The sequence below is a fragment of the Schistocerca cancellata genome, chromosome 2 (genome assembly GCF_023864275.1).
Source record: "Schistocerca cancellata isolate TAMUIC-IGC-003103 chromosome 2, iqSchCanc2.1, whole genome shotgun sequence".
NCBI classification, from domain to species: Eukaryota; Metazoa; Arthropoda; class Insecta; order Orthoptera; family Acrididae; genus Schistocerca; species Schistocerca cancellata.
This window is the reverse complement of record NC_064627.1, coordinates 589,810,982-589,837,058: the sequence shown is the minus strand read 5'-3', so window position 1 is coordinate 589,837,058 and position 26,077 is coordinate 589,810,982. Positions and strand designations below refer to the sequence as shown.

The following is a 26,077-nucleotide window of genomic DNA, read 5'->3' as shown; positions in this document are numbered from 1 at the left end:
GTTTTTCACCAAAATATAAGAGGACTTGCAGATAAGTAAATGAAATTTCAGGTCTTTCAGAGGATCCACAGATGCATATGTATGTTGTTTTAGTGACTGTCATATGAGAGATGAAGTTGAAATGTTAATGCTGAGTGGATACTGTCTAGTAACACATATCTTTGAACCATCTTTTTTTTTTTTTTTTTTTTTTTGCAAAAAAATACAATATCGTACAGAGCATTAGATCTAAAGAGTCAATGTGTCAAGCAACATTTTGAAATATATGTACTGTATAAACAGGGTGTACATAAAGGCTGGGAACACTTTAAATTATTTATTGCACAAGAACCAAACATTGTACAGATATCATACATATGTCATTTTGAAGAGAAACCCTGAAAGTTTTTTTTCCCATGTATACTGCCACAGAAGTGTTTGGTAATTTGCCGATAGTCAGCACTAGTCGCAAACATGGCGAGTTCAGGTGCCGAGTGAGCTTTCTGTGTGTTGCAGTTTGACATATCACCAGATCTCACTCAGAGTTACTTTTTTCTGCGAGTTACTTTTTTCTGCGGGGACACATTAAAGATCTGGTGTATGTACCACCTCTATCACGTGATGTAGCAGAGCTCCGGGAGAGAATACGGGAAGTGATGGCCACAGTTAATGATGCCATGCTGGAACGGGTATGGCAAGAATTCGATTACCATATTGATGTCTGCCGTGTCACCCATGGTTGGCATATCGAATGTTTGTAAAAAAAAAAAAAAAAAACACTTTCAGAGTTTCTCTTCAAAATGCACTATGTATGACAACTGCACAATGTTTATTTCTTGTGCAATAAATAATTGAAAGTGTTCCTGGACTTTATGTACAGTCTGTATTGTATTATACTTGACTTGTCAGTTTTAGTGTTAGCACTTTGAAGAGTGTTCCTGAGGCAGGCAGATCCTCTTTTATCCCAACTGTACTCTAAGTCCAAGAATTTAATAAGTGCAGGCAATTTTAATGTCAGTTTTCTAAATGAGAGCAGAAGCGCAGCAGTTTTAGAACATTTAGTTGAGTCTTAACACAATCACGGTAGTAGATGTTCCGACTGGGGTCACCGATACCTGTCAAAGTCTGATTACAATATATTCATAGGTAAGTCAAGAGCCAACAGTATCAGTATACATCCAACTGTTAATGCCCTTCCTGACAATGATGGTCAATTGTTTACACTCACAGATTTAAATCCATGCAACAGTTCTGTACATTCCTGGAAATCTTTAATGGCAATAAAATATTAGCTACTTAAAAAATTCAAATGCAGCCCACAAGAGATAGGCTGGAGTCCAGTTTTCAGTAAACAGATGCAAATACAAAGTACAGCACTGGCATGTTTTTAAATTAACTTGTGTCTCTACCTGAAGCTACCTTTCCTAAAAACAATCATGTAGACACTGACCTGGCTCACTGCAAGAATAAAAACACCCTGTAGAACAAATAGGATGCTGTTTACTTCTCTCAGAACTTATAATGACCCAGAGAAATGGCAGTGCTACTATCTTTACTGTAGTATCCTAAAGAATGTAATAAATAAATCTAAGATTACGTGCATAAAATCTGAAATCGAGAATCCAGAAAACAATGTAATAACCATTTGGATTGTGATAAAGAGGGAAACTGGTGGGAAAACAGGGAACATGAAAACACACAGATGTTAAACAAAGTGAAACTATTGCAAAGAATCTTGAAATGGTTGCAGAAATCTTGAACAAACATTTTATGACAGCAGCAGAGAAGGCTGGCTGCAAAGGAACTGTGAACAAAGCAATGGCTCTTCTACCAGGAAACTATAGTAAATAAGACTGAGAAGTCATTTAAAATAAAAACTCTGCTGATGATGATGATAACACTTCAAGTGAAATGTTGTTATACTTGTACAATTCCAGTCTTTGCAATGTATTTAATATATCTCTGTGAGAAAGAATTGTCCCTGAGACACTAAAACTGGCTTTATTGATATCCCTCTTTATAAAAAAGGTGATACAAATACCCCTCTTTATAAAAAAAGGTGATTAAAAAAGTCAAATTATTGCCCACTTTCCCTTTTAACAATCATTTCAAAAATTCTTGAAAACATCATACATCGACTGACTGCCGATAATCTTAATTTCCACAGTATCCTCATCAAAAGTCAATTAGGGTCTCATGGTGGTCTCTGAACATAACAAGCAATATTCTCTTAACAATAAAGGTTACGAAGCCATTCAAAAAAAGTCTCCAGAAGGGATCTTTTATGATCTCTCAAAAGGCCTTCACTTGTGTAGACCATTTTTTTTTTTTTAAGAAGAAATGTATTTGTAGTTGCACAAATAATTAGACTTAAACTGCACAGTTTACTAGTGGCATGTAGATTTGTACTAGACTGGGACTCAATCAGTCCGGATTTCCTACTTTACATGAGCGGTAGCCTTACCCACTTCAGCTCTCACACACATTTCCTGCACTGGCCTAAACCTCCGTATGTTACCATGGGACCACATCCTGGGCACACACACAGTTGCCATGACTTCCCGTACAGGGAGAGAGATATTTATCATATTTGTGGCCTGGCTAGGCATGTAATACTATTTTGCAGTGTCTGTGTTTTACGGTGTACTGTCAAATTATCTCTTTGCAGCAAGAGGGCCGAGTGGAGGTCATCCAAGCTGCTAGGAGAAGCTCAAGTCCCCAGATGTTGTTCCATTGAAGGGAAGACCAATGGTGAGGCCAAAATGACACCACCTGCTGACAGACGGCAACACAGGGATCATTGTAGGGAATGGAAGAACTAGCAGGCCAAGGTAAGAGGACTCCAGCTTTGGCAGCAGCATCAGCGGCCTCATTTCCTGTCATACCAACATGACCAGAAACTCATATAAACATCACAATGGCTCCATCAAGAGTGAGCAAGTTACAGCTCTCCTGGACTAAGGAATGGACAGTGTACAACATGTAAAAGGTGCCAGTGGCCAAACAGATGCCAAGATGGTGAATAGTACTGAGACAGCGTAAGAGGGACAGGACAGCGTAAGAGGGACAGACGTGCAGATTCATAAACAAAACACTCATAGTCTAGTTTCAAACAGACAAGGGACTGATACAAACGGAGGAGAGTGGTCCAATCTGCTCCCCAGGAAGTACCGCTGAGGACAGGTAGAACATTGGGGGACCGCTTACAGTGTGGGGCCAGGTAAGACACGTGGGAGGACCAAGAAAGTTTCTTATCGAGCACGAGCCCCAGGAATTTTGTAGTTTTAATGAACAAAAGAGTGACAGGACCAAGAAGAAAAAATGGTGGAAGAAACAAAATGCACAACCAGAAATTCATACAAATGGTTTTGTCAGAGGAAAAGCGAAAGCTATTGTAAAGATGATTGAGACTTTGCTGAAGATGCCACTCAAGGAAACAATTCTGTGGAGAACTGTAATAAATCGGAAAATGGTCAATGAAAAGGGAGCTGGATATGCCCAGCAGGAGATAGGCCATTATAGGGTTAATGGTGATAGCAAAGAGGATGACACTCAGGACAGAACCCTGAGGTACACTGTTTCCCTGGATAAAGGTATCCGACAAGGCAGAACCCACATGTACCTTGAAAATCTGGTCTTTTAAGAATTCCTACAGGAAATGGGGCATGTGGCCATGGAAGCCCCACGTGTACAGAGTATGGGAGAGACTAGTCCTCCAGCAGGTGTTCTAAGGTTTCTCCAAATCGAAGAACACAGCCACAGTCTGGTATTTGCCACAGAAAACCATTCATGACATGGGTTGACAAAGTGATGAGATGGTCAACTGCAAACTGCATGCTCAAAATTCACACTACGCAGTGGTTAGTAAATTGCAAGACTCGAGCCACCATACCAGCCGGGCGTGAATCATATGTTCCATTACCTTGCAAACACAGCTGGTGAGAGAAATGGGGTGGTAACTGGAAGGAAGGTGTTTGTCCTTGCCGGGCTTAGGTACACCAGTGTCTGGGAAACGTGCCCTCTGCCCAGATGCGATTGTACATATGGTGAAGAAAGTGCTTGCCCACAAGAGAAAGGTTCTGCACCATCTGAATATGAACATCACCTGGCTCTGGGTGGAGGATCGGGATGAAGTGAGACCACGATGTAGCTCCCTCACTGTAAGGGTGGCACTGTAGCACTCACGATCTGAGAAGAGAAATGTATCATCCGAGCATCCTCCATTTGCTTCCAATGGGGGAAGGCAGGGTGATGATGGATGGAGCTCAAAATCTCCGTAAAATAGCAGCCTAAGCTGTTGGACATAGCAGTAGGGTCCACTATGACATCCTCTGCTAGGGTCAGGCTGGAGATTAGGGAGTAGTCCCAGATAACCATCGGAGGTTGGCCTACATGACGGAAGAGGGAGTGGAACTGTTAAAAGAACTAGTAAAGGAAATCCAGCAGGCTTTTCTGCTATCCCGAAGACCACGACGACACTGTGCATGCATCTGTTTATAACGAATTGTAGGATGACAGTATCAGTGCATGAATTGCGTCCCAGTCCACCAAGGGATTGGGACATGGCATGGTAAACAGGAAGCGCAAGGTATGGAATGTTCTGTGGTGGTAAGGATAACGTTTGTAAGATATTCTACCTGTTCATCGCAACTACAGAAATGTTGTTTGTCGAAAGGTCGCCAGGGAGAAGTAAAGCCTCCACTTGGCCTTAGAAAGCTGCCATTTGGGTGTGCACAATGGTGGGGTAGGAGTTAGCAATTGGATAGCACATGGGTAATGGTCACTCAAGTACATGTCAGAGAGAATGGACCACTTGAGATGATGAGCAAGCTGGGCAGTGCAGAAGGAGAGGTCCAAATGGGAATAGGTGTGAGTGGAGTTTGAAAGGGAAACGGGTGCTCCCGTGTTAAAGCAGATGAGGTTAAGTTGATTGAGGTCAGCCACGAGGGCACCTCTCCAACTGGTTATGGGAGAATCCCAAAGGGGTTGGTGCACATTACAGTCACTGAGCACCAGAAAGGGGTGAGGGAGTTGCCCAATAAGCTGGAGGAAGTCTACCCTGGTGACACCAAAAGGTGAAGGGATGTAAACGGTACAAAAGGAAAAGGTCAAGTGAGGAAGGAAAAATGAGAAATGCAACAGCTTGAAGATAGGTCATCAGGGAGAGGGGTTAACTATGAACATTATCCTGGATAAGCAGCATGACTCCCCCACGAGATGGAATGCCATCCTCGGAAGGAAGGTCAAAGCAGACTGGGAAGAAATGCGAGAGCTCAAAGTGGTCACGAGGATGCAATTTTGTTTCCTGGAGGCAGAGAACAGACAGACACTGTGATTCTAAGAGCAGACATAAGTCCTCTTTGTTGGATCTAAGGCCATGAATGTTCCACTGAAGGACAGTCATAACAAGCAAAGGAGGAGGGAAAAAATGAAGAGGTGTCATTTTAGTGTCTGCTGAGTGCCAGCATTTGAAGACTCACTGCTACAGGGCACAGAGGCTGAAGGATCCCGCTCCATGTGGCCTACAGAGGTGTCGGCATTCTCCTTCTGTCGGTCTGCAAAGTCCCGAGCAGAAAAATGGTTGGTGGTACACACCGGCGACACGGAGGTTGGCCGAGCAGGGGTATCATGTGGCAAAATTGTTGAAGAGGACCTCCATGTCTGTGAATGAGAAGACTGTTTGCCTTTGTTTGACCTCTTGGAGCCTGTCCAGCTGGCAGAGGAAGACTCAGATATTTGTCAGCTGGAGGGACGTAGGAAGTCTTTGCAGAAGTATTCCTTCTGTCCTTTCCATCCTGCTGGTTGTGTAGCAGGTGACTTCATCCCATAAGGCGAAAGTCTGGTTGCCTGCTGCACTGCTGGAGGAGGAGATGGGGATGCTTCCATGACAAGGGGTGATTTCACAATCATGGTGCTGAATTTGAGGCTGCATGTCAGTGTGGTCATGTCCTCCATGGAGCAAGATATAGCAAGAACAGTACTGCTTTAAGTGCCGGATAGTAGAACAAGGGTTTCCAACTAGCTGACAACTTGCAAGCAACTGGGTAAGGCACTTTTTCCTTCAACCGGATCTCCTGGACAGACCGCACATCAAGATACACAGGATAATCTTGGGAGGAGGTGACATGGTTGCCATTGTAGTTGATACAGTGGGGGGGGGGGGGGGGGGGGGGGGGGAGGAGGTGGACAGTCGCATCCCTACCACAGGTTACACATTTAGCTGGGTGTAGACAGGACATTCGAGTGTAGTTGTAATGATGACACTGGTAACAGCGCATTGGGTTTGGAATGGACGGTTGGACTGTGGTAACTTCATAGACCACTTTGATCTTTGACTTAAGCACCATTCTATCGAAAGTGAGAAAAGGAGTGCGTTGTGTAGGCACATGATTAAGGCCTCCAGGATGCCGTAAAATTAAGATTTATTAAAAAATAAAAAATGAAACACCGAGCAACCAGAGAGTTGGCAAAGATGTTAATTATGAATGTGCCATAAGGCGCGGACAAATGAAAGAAAAAAACATTCAATTTTTGTACAGTTTTTTGTTTTTTACTCTGACATCTCTCGTATGTAGGACGACAATGAAGATGTGTGATTTTAGACATGAAGTATTGCGAGCTCTACGTACCATATGTGTGTGTGAATAATATTGTACTGGACAACAGTATCAAGTATTTTTTTATTTACTGAATTGAAGAGAAGAACATATAAGGAGTATTTCCTCGATTACGACAAGCGCCGGTGTTCTCGGTGTACGCCGCCTGCAGCTACAATTAAAATGTAAGCGAAGTCCGATGGCCAAAAGATACAAATAAGCACAGAACATTATAATAATGCAATCATATTTATCGTACAAAAACATGTCTTCATACGCATAGTCAATAATATTTAGCAATATTTATTAATTTATTTATTCTTTTTTTTTATTACAACTGCTGGCCTATCTGCCAGGACTTCAGGACACCGGTTATGAGTAGTGTTTGTTTACTATTGTTATAGTAAGAAATTTCTATGACATTGTTGTGAATCATAAAAACTACTTGCCTGTGTTTTCTGTTTGCATGACTCACGACAGGGAGCAAGTATTACAAAAAGGCAAAAATTGAGGAGAAAAATTTTGAAAGGAATAAGAATTGGACACAGATCACGTAAAATTTTCCGTAGTAAGCTGTTTTATTCGGCGCAGCAAAGGTAGGACAGGCTACAAAAGTTGCTTGCATGGTTACGCTTGGTAACACATCTTCTGATGTAGATAGAAACCTTTTCCTTATTATTTCCTTCCTTGGATTTTATTGGCGAAAAATTTACAGAAATTTTTCAGTGCGATACACATTGTCAGTAAAACATAAAGATTTGGGACACAATAGTTTGAGCATCATAATAGTCGTAAAACAGGCTTTGACATCAGGTGAACAACATGGGCGAAAAGTGAATGCCCATTGTTGATAACAATAAAGAAAATGCAATCAGCCAAGATGGCGTAGAATTGTGAGATCGAACAATTGAAGTTCAGGCACCATCCATGCCTATGCAGAAAGTTTAAGTAGATCAGAGACGAGTGCCGCAGGAGTGACAAATGATAGCGACGCGCCACAGCAGAACAACCTTGATGACCCAATGTTTACAATTGATGAGGCAATGTCACACATCTCCCAAGGTGACATACCGCTCATAAATGAAACATTGGAGAGTGATTCCAATATGAATTTTGACAACACATTGCAAACACCACTTCGTCACTACACAAACATTAACTTGGAAAGTACAACTGACAGCAACCATTGTGGTACAACTGAAGCACTACTATTGCAGTTATTATCTAACATAATCGTGAAATTTGATGACATGAAACACAATATAAATACCAATTTCAGTGATATGAAACAAGATACGAATACCAAAATTGATAGTTTGACACACAATCTGAACACCATCACACAAAATCTAAATGCAATGAAACAAGAACAAAAACAAGTATTCAAGGATTTGCAAGACACGGTCTCTCAGAAATTCGATGACAGCCAAAAATTTTTGCGCTGAAATCGACAAAAAATTGAATGATATGAAAACACAGGTAAAGCATGAAGTGCTTTCTGAAGTTAACAGTAACATTACGGAGTTAAAACAGAAGGTAGATTCTTTTAACAACCATAATGATCTAGTAGAACAACAGATAAAGAAAATCACAGACACAAACGCAAACATTGGAGCCACACAAAACCAGTTGTATTCAACAGTAACAAAGGTAACCACTGTCATTAACAAACTAAATAAAGACTATGAAGGTGTATGTCTAGGTGCAGAAGAGCTTACTTTACAGGTAGCAACATTAGAACTTGACTCAGCATTTGCCAAGATGGAGAGAGAGAAGATCAATGAAATATTGAGTGATATCTTAAGTCAAGCTGAAGCAGGTACGTTAGATAAGGGTAATACCATTGCAGAGAAGTTAGCTGTATAAGGCAAATGAAAACTGAAATACGCATCATCACAGTGTGTGTCTGTGACAATATCGGTACCTACTCGCTGCAGAGTACACAAACATTTAAGAATGAGATTTTACAAAAGTCAATTAATTTTTATCATGTCACATGAAAGCTTGCATAATGACATTTCCAGGTATTTGAGAAAGATAAAAAAAGTCTACAATGTTTAAAACGCTATGTTTCACACTAAACTACATGAGAATTGAAGTAAACAGCAATAACACATGAAGAAACAATATGCTACTACATGGATGATTATTGGTATACTTTATTTCAATGAAGCGAAAGTTCCTTGGCAACTAGTCCATGATTGCTTATAAATCCTTGAACCCTTAGATGAATATTTCCTTTCTTCCCTCCCAAACATGGAGTTTTAGTCCTAATTTCCATTTTTTTTTCTCCTCTGCCCCCCTCTACGTATGTAAGAAATGAACTCCCATAAGTGATAAAAGTCTCTCTATAAAATGAAGTATAAATGTATCATATGCTTGTATTGTGTCATAATAATGTAATAAGTAATTAATTTGTACATGTGATGTGAATGAAGAGACGTTGAAACTAACAAACAAACAGTAGGAACAGAACCAAATTAATGAAAATTTTATGATGTTTTAAAACTTAAGAAATTTATGTTCACAATATAAGCGATGGACGGAATGTCTACCATAGGTATAAGTTACCATGTTATGTATCTTGTTGTAACTCAATACTTGTATGAATTTTCATTGGAAACCAAACTCTGTATGAAGAAATGAACTTTAAAGATAAGCAATTTATAAAATGTTTTGGATGGCTATTTGTGTCTTTCAACAAGTGGACAGTCAAGTGTGGTGACATGAACATATGTGTGCAACGAAATAACTTCTGAGTATCGTGGCTCACAACGCTTGACACATTGACACGTGAACTATAGTTGTTCGAGCCGGTACTTACCTTAACCTTGCTGTTGGTCAGGATTCCCTCCGCTGAAAATGTGAGTACTATGGGTAATAATGACGTGTGGGCCTTAAAAATGGCAATCTTCTGCCACAGTGTCAGATTTTGAACAATAAGCACACACCCACTCCACACAGAATGAAGACAAACGCCACAGGAATTCTTCGATATGTGACACTCAGGTGAAAGTGTGATACTCAATGTAAAATCAACACTAAGAAAGCAAGTGCACACATGTGCAATGGTAGCTTCTAGCACGTTGACCATTACCATCTAGCTCTCAGCTACCAAATCGGCCAGTGCGCCAGCGTGAAAGCCAGCAATGAGAATGATGCAAACTGAACATTACTGTTAGAGTGCTAAAATCATATATGTAATGGACTGTCATATTATGTACATAATCTTTTAATTTCTTGTAGAATTCTAACATAAATAGGAAAGCTGATATATCCATCCCAGTAAATAAAAAAGCAAGCCAACAATAAAGGGCACCGACCCCTATCAGCAAATGTAAATATATAAAAAACACTGTATGTCTCCATACCATGTCAATGTACAGGGTGGGGCAATTGTGTAGGTACATGATGAAAGGCTCCCAGGATGCTGTAAAACTAAGATTTATTAAAAAATAAAAAATGAAACACTGAGCAACCAGAGAGTTGGCGAAGACATTAATTATGAATGTGTGGTAAGGCGCAGACAAATAAAAGAAAAATCATTCAATTTTTGTAGTTTTTTGTTTTTTACTCTTACATGTCTTGTATGTAGAAGGACGATGAAGATGAGCGATTTTAGATATGAAGTATTTCGAGCTCTTTGTATCATATGTGTGCGTGAATAATATTATATTGAACAACAGTATCAAGTATTTTTTTATTTACTGAAGTGAAGAGAAGAACATATAAGGAGGATTTTCTTGATTACGACAAGGGCCGGTGTTCTCGGAGTCCGCCACCTGCAGCTACAATTAAAATGTAAGCGACGTCCGATGGTCAAAAGATACAAATAAGCACAGAACATTTCAATAACGCAATTTTATTATATCCTACAAAAATTTGTCTTCATATGCACAATTAATAATATTAAACAATATTTATTAATTTATTTATTCTTTTTTTATATTACAGTGTGTGAGGATGGATCTACCTTTTACATCACCCAATGGACTGCAATGACACCCTTATCAGAGAGGTACATTTGGATTTCCGTCTCAGTCAGACCGTTGAACAGCCTACTGTAAACAACACCGAGGGAAGAAATCAGTATTTGATGAGCTTCCACTCGAACAGGATAACAATGGAGGAGTGAAGTGGCAAGCAGGTGTACTTGAGAATCAGAAGTGGTCTCCAAATGCAAAGTGCCATTTTGTAAACATGAGCAGGATTTCAGAGGGCCAGCAATTGCAACAATAACTTTCTGAACAATAAACAGATTTACCACAGCAAAGGACTGAGCATCTTCAGTACGTGAAACCATGAGGAACTATGGTGCATGGGGAACTATGAACTGTTTACCTCATTCTATTTATGTTTGGTAGACATTGACTGTGTAGATGATGACTGCTTCATTGAGGGAAAATCCTGCAATTTTTGCCAACGTCTTTGATGACATGCTCCTTCTAACTGGTGCCACCCCCTGCCAATCAGAAGGGGGCACACCTGCCTTAGGCGATTGTTCGCACCTCAGGTCACACCTCCTGAACACCTCACAGGGGGACCAACTGGCACTTTGGGAAGGTAGCAGCTCAGGCAATCACCCCTCCATGGACCTGGCTTGTACCAGGGGGTACATGTGAGCCCTACCTGTTAACCCGGGGCTGAAAATTACACATTACCCAATCACCTGTTACATGTCAGACATGTCAACTGGCCTTCACGAGCACACAGGGAGGAAGAAGAAAAGGGGAACCTCAAATGCCTAAGCAGAGGAAGGGTAGGAGAAGGGGAATGAAGAAAGAGAAAAAGGAACAAAAAACAGTGGAGCAACTGTTCTGATATTGGCTACTGAATATGCGGAAAACATTTCCAGATACATCCCAGACATGTTCCCAAGGCAGGGAAAAAGAATAGCAAGAGGATAGACATGCAGTACAGAAGGGAAAAGATGCTGCAGAGGCTGGGGCCCTATGGTAGCCAAGCACGAATCCGTCAAAGAGTGGCAAGCCCCTGGGGTGCACAGGAACCTGTAGAAGGTGAAAAAGTGAAGAAATGTGAAGATCAGGAAATCATTCAACAAAACATTAACACTGTGGAAAACAGGCCTTCCAAATGACAAATAATTATTTTATAAATGTTCTATACTATCTAGATAGCCTCATGGCCATTGGCTGATAATCTCTTTTCACTATACAAGAAATCCAACACGATGCAGCCTACTGTGAACGAAGGCTCTCCACACGGACACCACTCAGAGAAGTGGCTTCATGATCGTTACCCAGACACACAGTGTTACCAGAGAGACAGGCCAACTCCTCTGCGGGCACAGGGAGGTACAGCTAGAAGCATGGGACAATCCATTTTGGAAATCATTGGTGAATTCATTATTCCGAGATCCACAGTATCAAGGATGTGCCGAGAATACCAAGTTTCAGGCATTACCTCTCACTACAGACAATACAGTGGCCAACAGCCTTCATTTACTAAGAGCAATGGTGTTTGCATAGAGCTGTCAGTGCTGACAGAGAACCAACACTGCATGAAATAACTGTAGAAGTCAATGTGTGACATATGACGAATGTATCCATTAGGATACTGTCCATTCGATTAGTAAGCCAGTCAAGTCAGGCTCCGGTTCTCCTGATTTTGCCATCCTGCCATCAGTGTCCTTACAAAAACATGATATTGAACCTCTTAAACAGAAAAAACCACAAAATTTAATAAATATGTTATTGGGAAAACACAGAAAAAGATAAACCCTGAACTTGTCCCTCTGTAGTGTATGTCAGCTGAGAGCCAGTGGCCATGAGGCTCCAGCTATCTCTTCAGACAGACCTGAATGCTACAGTGTGCACCATTAAGCTGTCCAGAACTTTCCCTTCTTGACCATACTGAAGGCAAGACCTGTCAAATAGATCCCACCACCACCTACCCCAATCCAGTCATAAACGTCACCTATCCCATCAATGGCAGGGCTACCTGTGAACCCAGTCATGTGATCTACAAGCTAAGCTGCAAGCACTGTGCTGCATTCTATGTGGGCATGACAGCTAACAAGCTGTCTTTCTGCATGAATGGTCCCTGAAACTATGACCAACAAACAACTAGACGACCCTGTTCTTGAGCACGCTGCTCAACACCACACTCTTCATTTCAATGACTGCTCCGCAGCCTGGGCTATCTGGACCCTTCCCACCAAGACCAGCTTTTCTGAATTGTACAGATGGGAACTTCTGCAATACGTTCCCGTGACCCTCTTGGCATCAACCTTCGTTAATAGTTGTCCTTAACAATCTAACCCCTTCCTTGATCCCATTCCAGCACAACACAGCCCTCTATTCCATCAGCGCACCCAGTCTTTTCTTTTTACTCCCCCCCTTTCGGGCTAACCCCCCCCCCCCTCTCTTCCACCCTCTGTCTAACCTCCCAACTGCACCTATCTGCCCTATCCTCTCTCCACATCGTCCTTGCATGCCCCCCCCCCCCCCCCCCCAGTAGCCCTTCACTGTCCCCAACCTCTAACCTGCTATTCCTCCCCCATCCCACCCCAGCCTCCTCCTCACACCCAACCAGTTGCCTCTCCCATCAAGCCCTGCTGCTGCTGCTGCTCGTAGTCTGGTTTCCACTATTACTCCAGTTCAGTATCAGTCTCACACACTTGAGCGGTATTCTAAATGAGATGCACATATGTTTTGTAAACAGTGTCCTTGTAAATCAACTGTGTTTTGCCAGTATTCTACTGATGAACTAATGAACCAAGGTCTGCCACCTACTTTACCTACAACTGAGCTTGCACATTTCATATCCCCACACACTGTTACACCCTGGTATCTGTATGAACTGAATTATTTCAACAGTATCTCACTGACTCTTTACTCACAGCACACAGTGTTTTGTGAAGTGTAAAATTTTACATTTTTTAACATTTAAAGCATGTTGGCAATCTATCCACCTCTTGGTAATTGTATCGAGACCTGACTGAATATTTGTACAGCTTTTTTTCAGATAGTACTTCATTAAAGGCAACTGCACCATTCGCAAAAAGTCTGTGGTTATTACTGATAATGTAAGCCAAGTCACAAATATATGACATGAACAGCAAAGGTCCCAATGCACTTCTCAACGACATATCTGAAGTTCTGTTTGTGTCCATCAGTAAATTACTCAGCATTTTACTGGTGCATCATACAGTGAAGGACAAGTGAATAAACAACAACCTAGAAAACAATGGCTAAGGAGTCAAATGAGAAAGAAGTTAATCACATGTGGAAAGGTATCAGAAGGAAACGAAGTATTCAGAAGATGTGCTACCGTTTATTTGAGCAAGTGACAGACGCCCCTCTTTTTGACCCATCAGTGTACATTAATGTTGAATAATGGTGCTTAATCATAATAAAAATCTTGTATTAAAGCACTGTTCTTTAACCAAAACATCTACAAATAAAGAACCCTGCACAGCACTCCTTGAGTTGAACATTAAATCACTGATGATGCAACAAATAATGTTAAAACTTATTGCAGAACCAAATGATCATCATTCTCCAGTTCATTTGATCAGGTCAGGTACATCATTCTCAATTCTATACAAAAATGAAAAATAAATAAAAAAAGCACCATAACAGAACCACAAAGTGTTCATGAAAACTTAATTTGTGGAACTGTCCACAGGCATTATGCCAAAAAGAAGTGGCTTGGCCCATCTAAAGACCGAAGGTGACACTGATAGGGTGATATCTGTTGTACCAGTGATATTTGTTGTAAAGATGGTTCTTGTACTGCAAGGTTGCCTAGTGCAGAGTGGTACTTCCTTATCACACAGTGGAAGCAACTGAGGAGCATTTTTGATCTTGATATCCAGTCTAAGTAATTCAGTTATTTATTTATTTTATTGGAAGTTCCTTTGACTTTAACAGCATTAAAATTTCTAGGATATGGACTAAGTCAGTGTTTTTACAATATCTACAATTACGAATTTATAAAATTTACAATAAAGGATTCAGTAAGGCACAATGTAGTACATTCAGGATTGGACTCAAGTCAACTAATATGTGAAAATAAATAAGGTACACAATAAAACATGACTTCAGAATTAATATTTATGAATACTATACAAGACATTCACATTAGTGCTGTACTTGAGATTCAATACATATTTTACAACAAAAATAATTTATATGTATGCTTGCAATAATCAAATATCGGAATTCTGCAATTAAACCACACATGTGCATGTTCATTTATACTAAAAAATTAATGAATTAAGTAGAATGAATTTTGGAACAGGTATTCTTTTTTATTTTGGATCAGGTATTCTTTTTTAGGTTTTCCAAGAGCAAGTGTCTTTATGTCTGCAAGTAGGGCATTGAAAACTTATATGGTTGGGTAATTTACTGCTTTCAGCACATATGTGAAGTTTATCTGGGTGCGCATTGATAACTTTCATACTTGAGAAATTTGCTCCTTTCTGCACACATGTGAAGTTTATCTGGTCACTACCTAAGTCCTGCTTTGACCTCGTACTGTGACCACAATATGCATTATCAGTTTTTAAAAGAGAGTGGCTTTTTATTGATATAACATACAAGAGACAGGGTATATTGACGTCTTTGCAAACACCTATAGTTTCTGGAACAAACTCCCGCAGGAGTGCTTTGGATGAAGACCACTCATGTGAGACAACACAATGCACGGAAGAATCAAGCAGTTCTAGTGGTATCCTTAGGAGTAGACGATGCAATAATGCATATGGCAAAAGTTTGGCAGATCTATGTTAAGGAAGGACCAATTAAATTTGTTATCAGTGTACACACCCAAGAGCTTTGTAGAGTTCACTTGCTAAATCTGTTGACTGTAACAAAGAGTTTTCTGACATTTAGAGGGTTCTCAGAGTTAAACCAGTTGGAAATATCAGCAAATACACTGTTAGCACCGGTTTCCCGATTTTTCCTTGCTATTTTATCCACTGGGAGACATGTATTATCTGAAAAGTATGTGAACTTGTTCACTGTAGTGGAACTTAGTGAGGAGTGTTGTTTATAAATATAATAATTAGCAAGTCCCCCAAGACTGAGCCTTGTGGCACTCCAGTATTGACTGTGCCCCACTTACATAAAGCTGGAATTCCACTTAGATGAAGCCAGTGTGCAATTTGCAGGGGGGGGGGGGGGGGATGGGGGGGATTCCCCCCCCCCCCCCCCTCTGCATCAGACCATCCCCTCCTCTGGTTTCAGTTTATGCATCCCTACCTGGGATGTTTATTTCCCACGCACTGGAGTAAAACTTTACATATAATTTCAATTTGTGGAGCCGAACACTGAAAGTTTTTAATAAGTCTTACTATTAATACTATTAATATGTTTCAGTTTTCTATCATGAATAAGTACAACTTTTCACAAATGTGCCTCGACTTTTTGAATTCCCCTCATATCTGTACCCGTATGGAGATGATTTTGTAAATAAGCTTTACTTATAATGTACTTTTAAAGATATAACAAGGGATGGCTTTTCTGATAGTGCATACGCGTCAATAGTGAGTTTCGGCATTAACATCTATTTATAAATAGCTGTTTAACCATGCGTAACACCACGGTCCAAGCTAGTAACATATATAATTCTACTAACACCCCTAAGACATCCCCCCCACTGGTAAAAGCACAAATCGCACCCTGGATGAAGCTGGAATTCTGCTACTTTCAGTAATTGTTGTCCTCTGCTTCCTTTTAATCCAGGTCCTAATCATTCTATTTTATTTAGCAAAATTTCAAGCTAACAGGTAAGGTACTCGATTTTGGTGGCATCCATTCGGAATTCCTAATCAACAGTGGGAAATTTGTACTAAGTTTGCTAGCAGACTTCTTTACTGATATTCTTCAAACTGGTAACATATCCCATGATTTGACATGAGCAAAACTCACGGCCTTTTTTTAAAAAAAAAAAAAATCTCAAAGCTACCCACTCATGGCTTTAACTAGCACAGTGTATAAACTTTTGGAAATAATAGTGTAGAATAGGATCAGCCACAAAATTTTCCAAAATCTGTCTGCTAAACAGGCAGGATTCCATCCAAACCACAGCTGCACCGACCAGCTTCTCTCACTGACAACTTTTATTGAATCAGGCTTTTAAAAACAACAAAAGACCTCAAGTACATTTACACAGCTAACAGCAGCTTATTGTGGGCTTTCAAATAATGAAATGAAATGGTGTGGTGGCCCTCAACTACGTACCCTCCGACTCAAAGCTGCAATATTAAAAGCTTTGGGTGGTTTCATTGTCTAGGGGCTGGGATACGTAGTTGCCGCATTACAGGCCAAATACTGCTGAGTCTACAGTATATGATAAGAATACACACACGAATCAAATGGTCAAAGGTTTCTATCACTCAGCAATTGCGAATTATGAATGTAACATACAAATTTTTAATGAAAGATTGCAATTAAACAAAATCTGCAGGTACTATCTTAAAGACTTTAAATGATGAGTACGATTGTGGAAGTACTTTTGAGAATGCGGTATATTTCTGCAAAACAGTTATTGGTGTCTATGATCTAGAATTTAAATAAAATATAAGTTGAATAACAGGGAAACAATAGATTCCTATTTCAAGAAATTAGTTATGAAGAAAAACATAGCTCGCGAGATATTCACTTTAGAACGCATACTACGCCTTCACTGCGGAAGCCAGGGAAATCACACAAGAACACAGGTCGGCACTCCGAAATATTTCTATCCTCCGTGACCATGCACAAACTGCTCCACTGTCCAAGACTTTCCGCCGACTGTGCGTCCGTCATGCCGTACCGTTCCGGACTCTCGGTGTCCTCTCCCGTACTGCCCTGAACTGTCTCTCGTGTCCTCCCCCGTACTCTATGCTCCTCCCCATTTCCATACTGTCTTTCCATTAACGAATGCTGTTATTGGCTAGAGAGCTCCCGCCATGTCTTCGAGCCAATGCACACTCACAGACATATTAAAACGCATTCGAAATACTGGATTTACATTTAAATAACTTGAAATTAAATAAATATGCCTACGGTTGGACCATAAACACGCTCTAACATACATTATTAACTACATAAACAAATTAAATAAACATATATCAAAGGAATAGAAATGTCTGCCATTAAGGTTTCACAGAGTCCACCATCTTTAGTTCTCCCGGCATGTCTCCTTCATCGACACAGTGTCATCGTGGGATTCCCAGCCACGCGGCCGCTGGACCCCCATTTGCTTCGGCCGACGTCCGGCACCACGTGATCGGCCTGCCGAGCAGCCCGCGCCCGCCGAGCGGCCCGTGCAGCCACGCCAACTCCAAACTTAGAATATTTTCAGGGCGCCACAAGTTGCCCGTTACCTCACATTATGATACTAAGCGGAGGCAACTGCTAATATTCAAAATGTATGAGTAATGTCACGTCTTAAAACTGGAAACCTCATAAGTTCTATGTTACGCAATAGAATCTTCCAAGTTCTAATGAGCAAGATGAGCAATCTAATAAAGCATAATAATAATAATGACCTCCTACATGGATCAATGCTGGCCCCCCTTACCTTTTTTCCTTGTATACAGCAGACAAGCCTAAGACAACAGCAAGGAAATTTGGATATGCTGACGACTGGGCTCTTGCTGTGAGTCACAAAGACCTGGGTGTTACTGAGTCTGTCTTGACAGACAACCTACACATTGTTGGCAAATACTTCCATAATTTAGGGTTACATCCAAGTGTTACCAAAGCAGAACTCTGAGTCATAACAGAAGCCCACATAATCCAAGGATCATTCTTGACAGGATGCTCAGCTTTAAAGTGCACAAGTAGAACAGTGCCACTAAGATGAAGAGAGAGAATAACATCTTGCGGAAACTTGGTGGTACAATATGGGGTTCATCTGCTCCAACACTAAGAATTTCTAATCTTGAACTGGTGTAGCCCTTGGCAGAATACTGTGCTGCATTCTGGATCAACCGCCCATACACCAGATTCATCAACATACAGTTCAACCAGACTATGCAGATCGTTCAGAAAGATTCCAACTTCCAGAACGCCTATTCTCAGCCATATAATTCCCCCAATTTAGTGGCGAGAATCTGCTCTTTCCCCCTGTACCCGAGGACATTCCCACATTCAATAAAAACAGACTTTCCCATCGTCTGCTTCTATAAGATGCCTTTTTTTTTTATGGACAGTGGAGTAACTATAACATACCAAAGGGCAGGGATATGGCATAACAACTTAAGATGCCCTGTATCTTGTCCAGTCACCAGATTTTGAAGAGCACGGTAAGAGTTGGTCTGCACTCAACCAAATAAGGACAAACAGTGTAAGACGTACAAGTGGGGATTAGCAACTTCAGTGAGCTGAGACTGGTGCAGAGTGACAAACTGTTGAGCATATCACATGTGCATGCTCAAAACAATCGTTCTCAGGAATGCCCAGGAGTCCCTAATGGCAACAGACATAGACTGAATATAATCAGCTGCTTGGTACATGTCTGTATGCCTCTGTGGTTTGTACTTATTGTAAAATTGATCAACTTATAATTACGAAGTTATGTGTGTCTTAAAACTGTGTGTGTGTGTGTGTGTGTGTGTGTGTGTGTGTGTGTGTGAAAAAAATGTTTTTCTTGTGTGATGTGATACTAGCCATACACTAAATACATAAAATCTAGGTTGACACACTCGAAAGCCTTGGACAGGTCACACAAGATTCTGCAGACGTATTTTAATCACAGTAGGGATTTATCAAATACAACACACAGGATGGCCCTTATATAACCATGATGGTGCCTATGTATCCTTGCAGAAACCCCATAAGAACTTTTTTTATTATTTTCACTTCTCTGATGCTATTCTTGATTTCCCTACGTGTGATGGGAGTTCTGTGCACATGATTGACTTCAATACTGCCGACTTTATGCAGATGGTATACTATTTCACTCACTGAGCCTTTAAAGCCAGTTTCTCTGCAGCTGTTAAAAATTTCTATTGAGGATATTATAGACTTCTTCAATGTTTTTATTATATTTGCACCATGGCATTTTTATATCAGACAGGACTTTTTTTTTCTCACTCTTCCAAAAACCAAAAAATATGAATAACATCTCCATTGTCCAGTGTCACAGAATATATTTTTTCACTGCCAGCAAATGAATCGGAGGTAGCAAAAATAACACACATTCTAAAGCCCATAAACACAGAATATCTTGATGAAGTACCTACTTGTGTAGTAAAGCAGTGTAAATATCAGTTAGTGAGCCCTCTGATTGTTTTTACAAACTCAGCTATGCAAAATAATAATTTTCCTCAATACCTTAAAAAGTGTTAAGACTGTGCCCATTTATAACAGTGGTGATAAGAAAAATCCTACAAATTATACAACAATTAACGTCACACCTGTCTTCTCTAAAGTTGTGGAAATGGCCTTAAAATAATATTAGACATCAGATGGCAAGTATCAATGTATCATAGTCCTTAGATTGTTGTTATTCCAACCGGTTGTTTCCATTGTTTGAGAATATCAGATTTTATAGGTACAAATGACATACGTAATGTAATACAGCATGGTTTTATAAAATGAAGATTTACTGCCACAGCCAAAGAAAACATTGTAGCTCATGATACTGGGGTCTCTGATGACAAAAGTCTGTGGCGTTTTCTTGACTTTCCAAAGGCACTGGATTGTGTTATGTCACAACAGACTAATACACAAACTGAACTGTTATGATATTGGGTGCGCGGCAGCTGACGTCATAAAATCATTTGTAGAAAACAGAGAGCAGTGTGTAGAAAGCAGTAAAGTACCAAAAAAAAGTCATGCTACTGTAAATGTATGCTCTAACATTCAGCTAGTACAGTTTGGTGTGCCTCAGGGATCAGTTCTGAGACCCCTATTTTCATTCCGTATTGTACACAATGTGCCATCACTAGTACATACCAATATTGTAATGTATGTTATACACTCAAATAAGAGCACATACACACAATTGCAGACAAATAAAACTACAAACAGTAACTGTCTCGAAATAGACAATTCAGTTCTCAAAAAAAGTAGAATATCACAAATTTTTGGATGTCACCATTGATAAATACTCAAAATAGGAGGGCCATATCAGCTAAGTATGCTCACAAATAAGCCCTAGCATATCCTTAATGAGAAAGATGTCTAGGACAGTTAATACAGACATACTGCTGACAGTGTACTACGGCCTAATCTACCCCCCACTTAATGTACTGCATTATAGTTAGATTAGATTCAGCTTTTGATCCATGGACCCAAAAATGAGGTGATTCTCATGGCTGTGGAACAACTCAGAAAGTATAACATAAAAAAAAACCAAACATTTGTAGGTAATACTCACTTCCCTGATCATTTTTCAGGAGGTTGTCAAAACAGGTGAACACATTACAGTAACTGAAGCTGCTGATATTGGCTAAACTAATACATTGTCAGAATGAAACAGTTATGCACTTTTGCTAAATTTGTCCCACAAAATATCTTATCTCGACTGTTGTTACCATGTGCTGTCAAAACTGAAATGTGACAGACTTTTTTATTAAGCTGGTCTAACAGTCCCTATCAAGATATGCATCTATAGAGTAGAAGGAGTTGCCTATCAAAAAATCTTTCAAACTCTTATTTCAACTGTGCTTTATCTGAAACCAAGTTTTTAATGGTTGCCGGCAGTATATCGAAAAGGTTCGTTGCTGAATATTGAATCCATTTTGGACAAAGGGAAGTGATTTTATGTCTTTATGAAGGTTGTTCTTATCCTAGTATTGGTTAGACTACATATTGCACTATTGGTTGGAAATTGTGATACACTACTTGCAACAAATTTCATTAATGAATAAATATACTGAGGAGTGGAATACAAGGTTCCCTGAACAATAATGATCTTGAATTTACACCACAAATGAGTCTTATTAAACGCTTTTGTATGCTAAAATCTTTTGATGGTTTGAGGGATTGCTCCAGAATATGATCCCCTATGACATAATACAATGAAAGTTAGCAAAGAATGCATTTTTTTATATATTTATACCTCCTACATCTGACATCATTCTCACTGCAAATACAGACTTGTTCAGGGTCTTCAGCAATTCTGTGGTATGCCCTTCCCAAGTATATTTATTATCGAGTTGTAATCCCAGAAATTTAACACTTTAAGCTCTTCAAACTGCATGTCTTCGTATGTTATACACATGCTGGAAGGAAATCTCTTACAGGTTCTCAACTGCATGTAGCGGGTCTTTTCAAAGTTTAATGACAGGGAGTCAACTTTAAACCATTTATTAGTGTCACTGAAAATTTGATTAGCAGTCATTTCTAAATCTGTCCTTGACTTGCTACTTATTGCAATATTTGTATCACGAGCAAACAAAACAAACTGAGCAACTGGCAATGTAACAGATGAGAGGTCATTAATGTACACAAGAAAAAGCAATGGAACCCTGAGGAATACCACCTGTAATTAATTCCCAATCAGATGAAGACTGACTGCTTACTGCACGGGTATTTCACAATGACATCCTTTCTTTCCTGTTAGTTAGACATCCTTTCTTTCCTGTTAGTTACGTAAGACTCAGACCATTTCACGCATTGCCCGTGACACTGTAATATTCTAATTTACTTAAGAGAATGCTGTGAATCACACAGTCAAGAGCTTTTGACAGGTCACAGAAAATGCCAGTAGCCTCTAAATTGTTATCTAACTAATTAAGTACATTCTTAGTGTACGTGTAAATAGCTTACTCTACGTCGGAACGATTAAGGAACCCAAACTATGACTTGGACATAATATTATTTGCAGTTAGATGCTTGAACACAACATTTTCAAATATCTTTGAAATAGCCAGCAAAAGTGAAATTGGTAATTAGTTTGACAGTATCTCTTTATCTTCCTTCTTGTAAAGAGGCTTAACTTCAGCATATTTTAGCCAGCCTGGAGATGTTCCGCTGGTAAGAGAGTGAGTGATTACACAAATAACTTAAGATAGAAGTCAACTCACATGAGCACTTTTTGATTAACTTCACTCTGAGCTCAAACATAACGAGATATCTTAAACAGAATGACCTCCTCAATGCCAACCAGCACGGTTTTCGAAAATATCGATCATGTGATCTAAAAGAAATCTGGGTAACGTTAATCTCATTTCAAAAATATTAACTACCGCTGGTAAATGTGTTTCTCTAGCGGTATAATTGATTACTCACCTCTTCTTGATTAGTCTGAAAACTAATTACAGCTCTTAGGCAGAAAATGGACGGACGCTATTACTGCTGATCGAGATTTTGTATTTCACACCGATTTGTGGCGTTTTGTTTACAACCGTACCTCACATAACAAACACCGGGTGACCGGTGCCTAACTGCCTAGTGGCTACTACTTGTCAAACCTACGAACAAGTGCATGCCGCTCACGCTTTGAAATGCCTTCAAAGATCTTGGGTTGGGTCAATTCTTGCAGTTGAGTTTACGATCAGTTGTTTCGCTAAGGGACATCAGGAGTGGGTATGTCGTACGTTGTTAGGTTTTATGTGGTTTCAAATGAATTGCATTAGTTCTTGTATCGCAGTGGCTGTCACAGGAAATGTTTAATTTTTTTAATATCACATTTAGAAGGCGTACTGTAAGACTTCAGTCATCAACAACGTACTGACCATAACAAAAATAGGATATTCACTCCCTTAATATTCAGGATGTTATTACTTATACTTAATCCATTTCATTCTTTGTAGTTAATCATTCATCTCAAATATCCCAGCTTGATAGTAACACAGTGCTGCTATTATAATCTCTTTAAAGATAAACAATACGATGAATGTATTCTTGTCTTCAGACAGGTATTATCATTGTTGTGTAAATCTACTGTTTTTGAAGCGTTTATATTTGCTGCTGTTCTGTGAAAATCACATGGGTTTGCTGATAATTTACGGCGCGATTAACATTGCCCTGCCGTACGACAACAGAGAAGCCGTATGTTATAGAAAACAATTCAATGTTAAGCAAAAGTTGTACACTTACGATGGTTTATTGTGTAAAATGGGCTATTGAGGAAGCACATGGCCACGATGAGTGCAAAAGTTCATCGAATACTAGGAGAAAGTGACAGGAACAAACAAACAAAATTCCCTTATTTAACAGTCGGTAAATCGTGTTTGTACCGCCAGTGGAGATTTCTGCTTGTTTTTTAATTTTACGGTTTACTTCCTGCAAAATTCCGTATCTTAAAAGTATTTAATCCTCCTACCATTTGTTCTGGTATCTGTTTTATAAATCACTATATTTTATGGAACCTGTTGCCACACTATTGGTTTGATTTGAATTAAAGTATTTCGTAACTTTCAGAGACTAGTATTTTTAATTGTTCTCGAAAGGCTTACTATGTTACAGTCGATTTTACAAAATACAGCTTGAAAAATCATTCATGTAACTTTTCCCATGTTGACTGTTGAGTCATCCGCTGCCATTGCCACTACATGTGGTCTGTAGTACCTGGCTACTGCAGCAATGTAAAGAATGGTAATATAACGTGAAAAAAATCAATACTTTGTTTGAATCATACTGCTCTTGTAAATCTTACAGAAAAGTAGGTGACATATCAATATAAATTTTGTAGATGTATTCAGGAGGATCAGATTCAAATTGCTTTAGACAAATTCCAAGAGGTTTCCTTAAAATAGGCAATTACCAATTCTGGCTTCACACACACACACACACACACACACACACACACACACACACACACTGCGTAGAAAGGAAGTGTGCATTGCAAGTGAGAGTTGGGGGAGGGTGGCTGATTGAGAAGAAGAAGTAGTGGGCCTAAATGATAGGAATGTGCTCTGGTGAGGTCATTCTGGATGCAGATGGGGGAGTTGTGAACAGCACACAGTGATGTGAAAGAGTGGATTTGGTGTGGTAGATAGAACAGTGGAAGAGGGAGACCTTGGAAAGAAGCCTCTGCCCCACAGCCATTTCCACCCTTACTTCTTTGACTGTAAGGTCACTTATCCTGCACTCCTCTCCCTATATTCTGTTTCCACTTCGCAATACACTCCTCTGCCTCTGACCAGGTCAAGGCCACCAGTGCCACGCTCCTACCCTCTTGGCCTGCTGCCTCTGTCTCAGCTGTGAGCCACCCTTGCCCAACCCTCCCACCAACTCACCACCTCTTTATCCCACTTACCCAAACCATCCTACATAACTTCTCACTGCAATTAGATTAGATTAGATTTACTTTCATTCCAATTGATCCGTAGTGAGGAGGTCCTCCAGGATGTGGAACATGTCAGAAAAACAACAATACATGACAAATATTTACAACTAAAACAAATAAGCTAATGTACCATTCCACAGGTCCCAAGTGGAATGATCGTCATTTTTTAATGAACACTAAGTCATTTTACAAATACTAATGCACTGAATTTAAAATAAAAAAGTTTTTTATTTATTTAATGAACACATTACTGCACTGAAATGGTGCAGAAGTTAGATTAAACTTACACACACACACACACACACAGACACAGACACACAAATTTTCAGTGAACACATTACTGCACTGAAATTGTGCAGAAGTTATGTTGTACTTATATACAAATCAGTTGGTTTTACTAAGAAATTCATCAATGGAGTAGAAAGAGTTGGCCACCAATAAATCCTTTAGGCTTCTCTTAAACTGAATTTCATTGGTTGTTAAGCTTTTTATGGCTGCTGGCAAGTTATTGAATATGTGTGTTCCTGAATAATGCACACCTTTTTGTACAAGACTAAGTGACTTTAAATCCTTGTGAAGATTATTCTTATTTCTAGTATTGATTCCATGAATTGAGCTGTTGGTTTGAAAAAGTGATATATTTTTAATGACAAATTTGGGGAATAAATATATTGGGAAGTTGTAGTTAATATCCCTAGTTCCCTAAACAGGCTTGTGCAGGATGTTCTTGGAGTTCACACCACATATAATTCTTACTGCACGTTTTTGTGCCCGGAAAACTTTAGCTTGGCTTGATGAATTACCCCAAAAAGTAATCCCATATGACATTATGGAATGAAAGTAAGCATAGTATGCCAGCTTTTTCATTTTTATATCCCCTATGTCTGACAAAATTCGCACTGCAAACAGAGATTTGTTAAGACGCTTCAGCAGTTCTGTGGTGTGCTCCTCCCAGTTGAATTTATTATCAAGCTGTAATCCCAAGAATTTAACACTGTCCACTTCTTCTATCTTCTTGTCATCGTATGTTAGACATATACTCTTGGGACACCCCTTACAAGTTCTGAACTGCATGTAGTGTGTTTTTTCAAAGTTTAGTGACAGAGAATTGGCTAGGAACCAGTGATTAATGTCCACAAATATTTTATTGGCTGATCTTTCTAAGACTACACTTGATTTGCTATTTATTGCAATGTTTGTATCATCGGCAAACAAAACAAACTTGGCATCTGGTAATGTTACTGATGAAAGGTCATTGATATACACAAGGAAAAGTAAGGGCCCCAAAATGGAACCTTGTGGGACCC

The 26,077-nt window shown here is 39.7% G+C and overlaps 2 protein-coding genes across 7 annotated transcripts in view; one reads left to right on the top strand and one right to left on the bottom strand.

Annotated features, from left to right (window-relative positions):
- Positions 1-22,902, bottom strand: part of LOC126162222 (aspartate--tRNA ligase, mitochondrial) — a 138,215-nt gene extending 115,313 nt beyond the window's left edge. For all 4 annotated transcript variants that reach the window (XM_049918576.1, XM_049918578.1, XM_049918577.1 and 1 more), the window contains exon 1: positions 22,769-22,902. The gene's annotated coding sequence lies outside the window, so the exon portion shown is untranslated. The remainder of the gene's footprint in view (positions 1-22,768) is intronic.
- A 38-nt stretch (positions 22,903-22,940) lies between these two features.
- Positions 22,941-26,077, top strand: part of LOC126162221 (lactoylglutathione lyase) — a 125,315-nt gene continuing 122,178 nt past the window's right edge. Inside the window, exon 1 of one of the 3 annotated variants that reach the window (XM_049918573.1) lies at positions 22,941-23,065. Coding sequence is in view for 1 of the 3 variants with exons in the window: in XM_049918569.1 (XP_049774526.1) it covers positions 23,376-23,397 (22 nt within the window). In the remaining 2 variants the exon portion in view is untranslated. Of the gene's footprint in view, positions 23,066-23,360; positions 23,398-23,505; positions 23,531-26,077 lie in introns of those variants that run through there. The other 2 variants (XM_049918569.1, XM_049918575.1) reach the window with 2 other exon arrangements.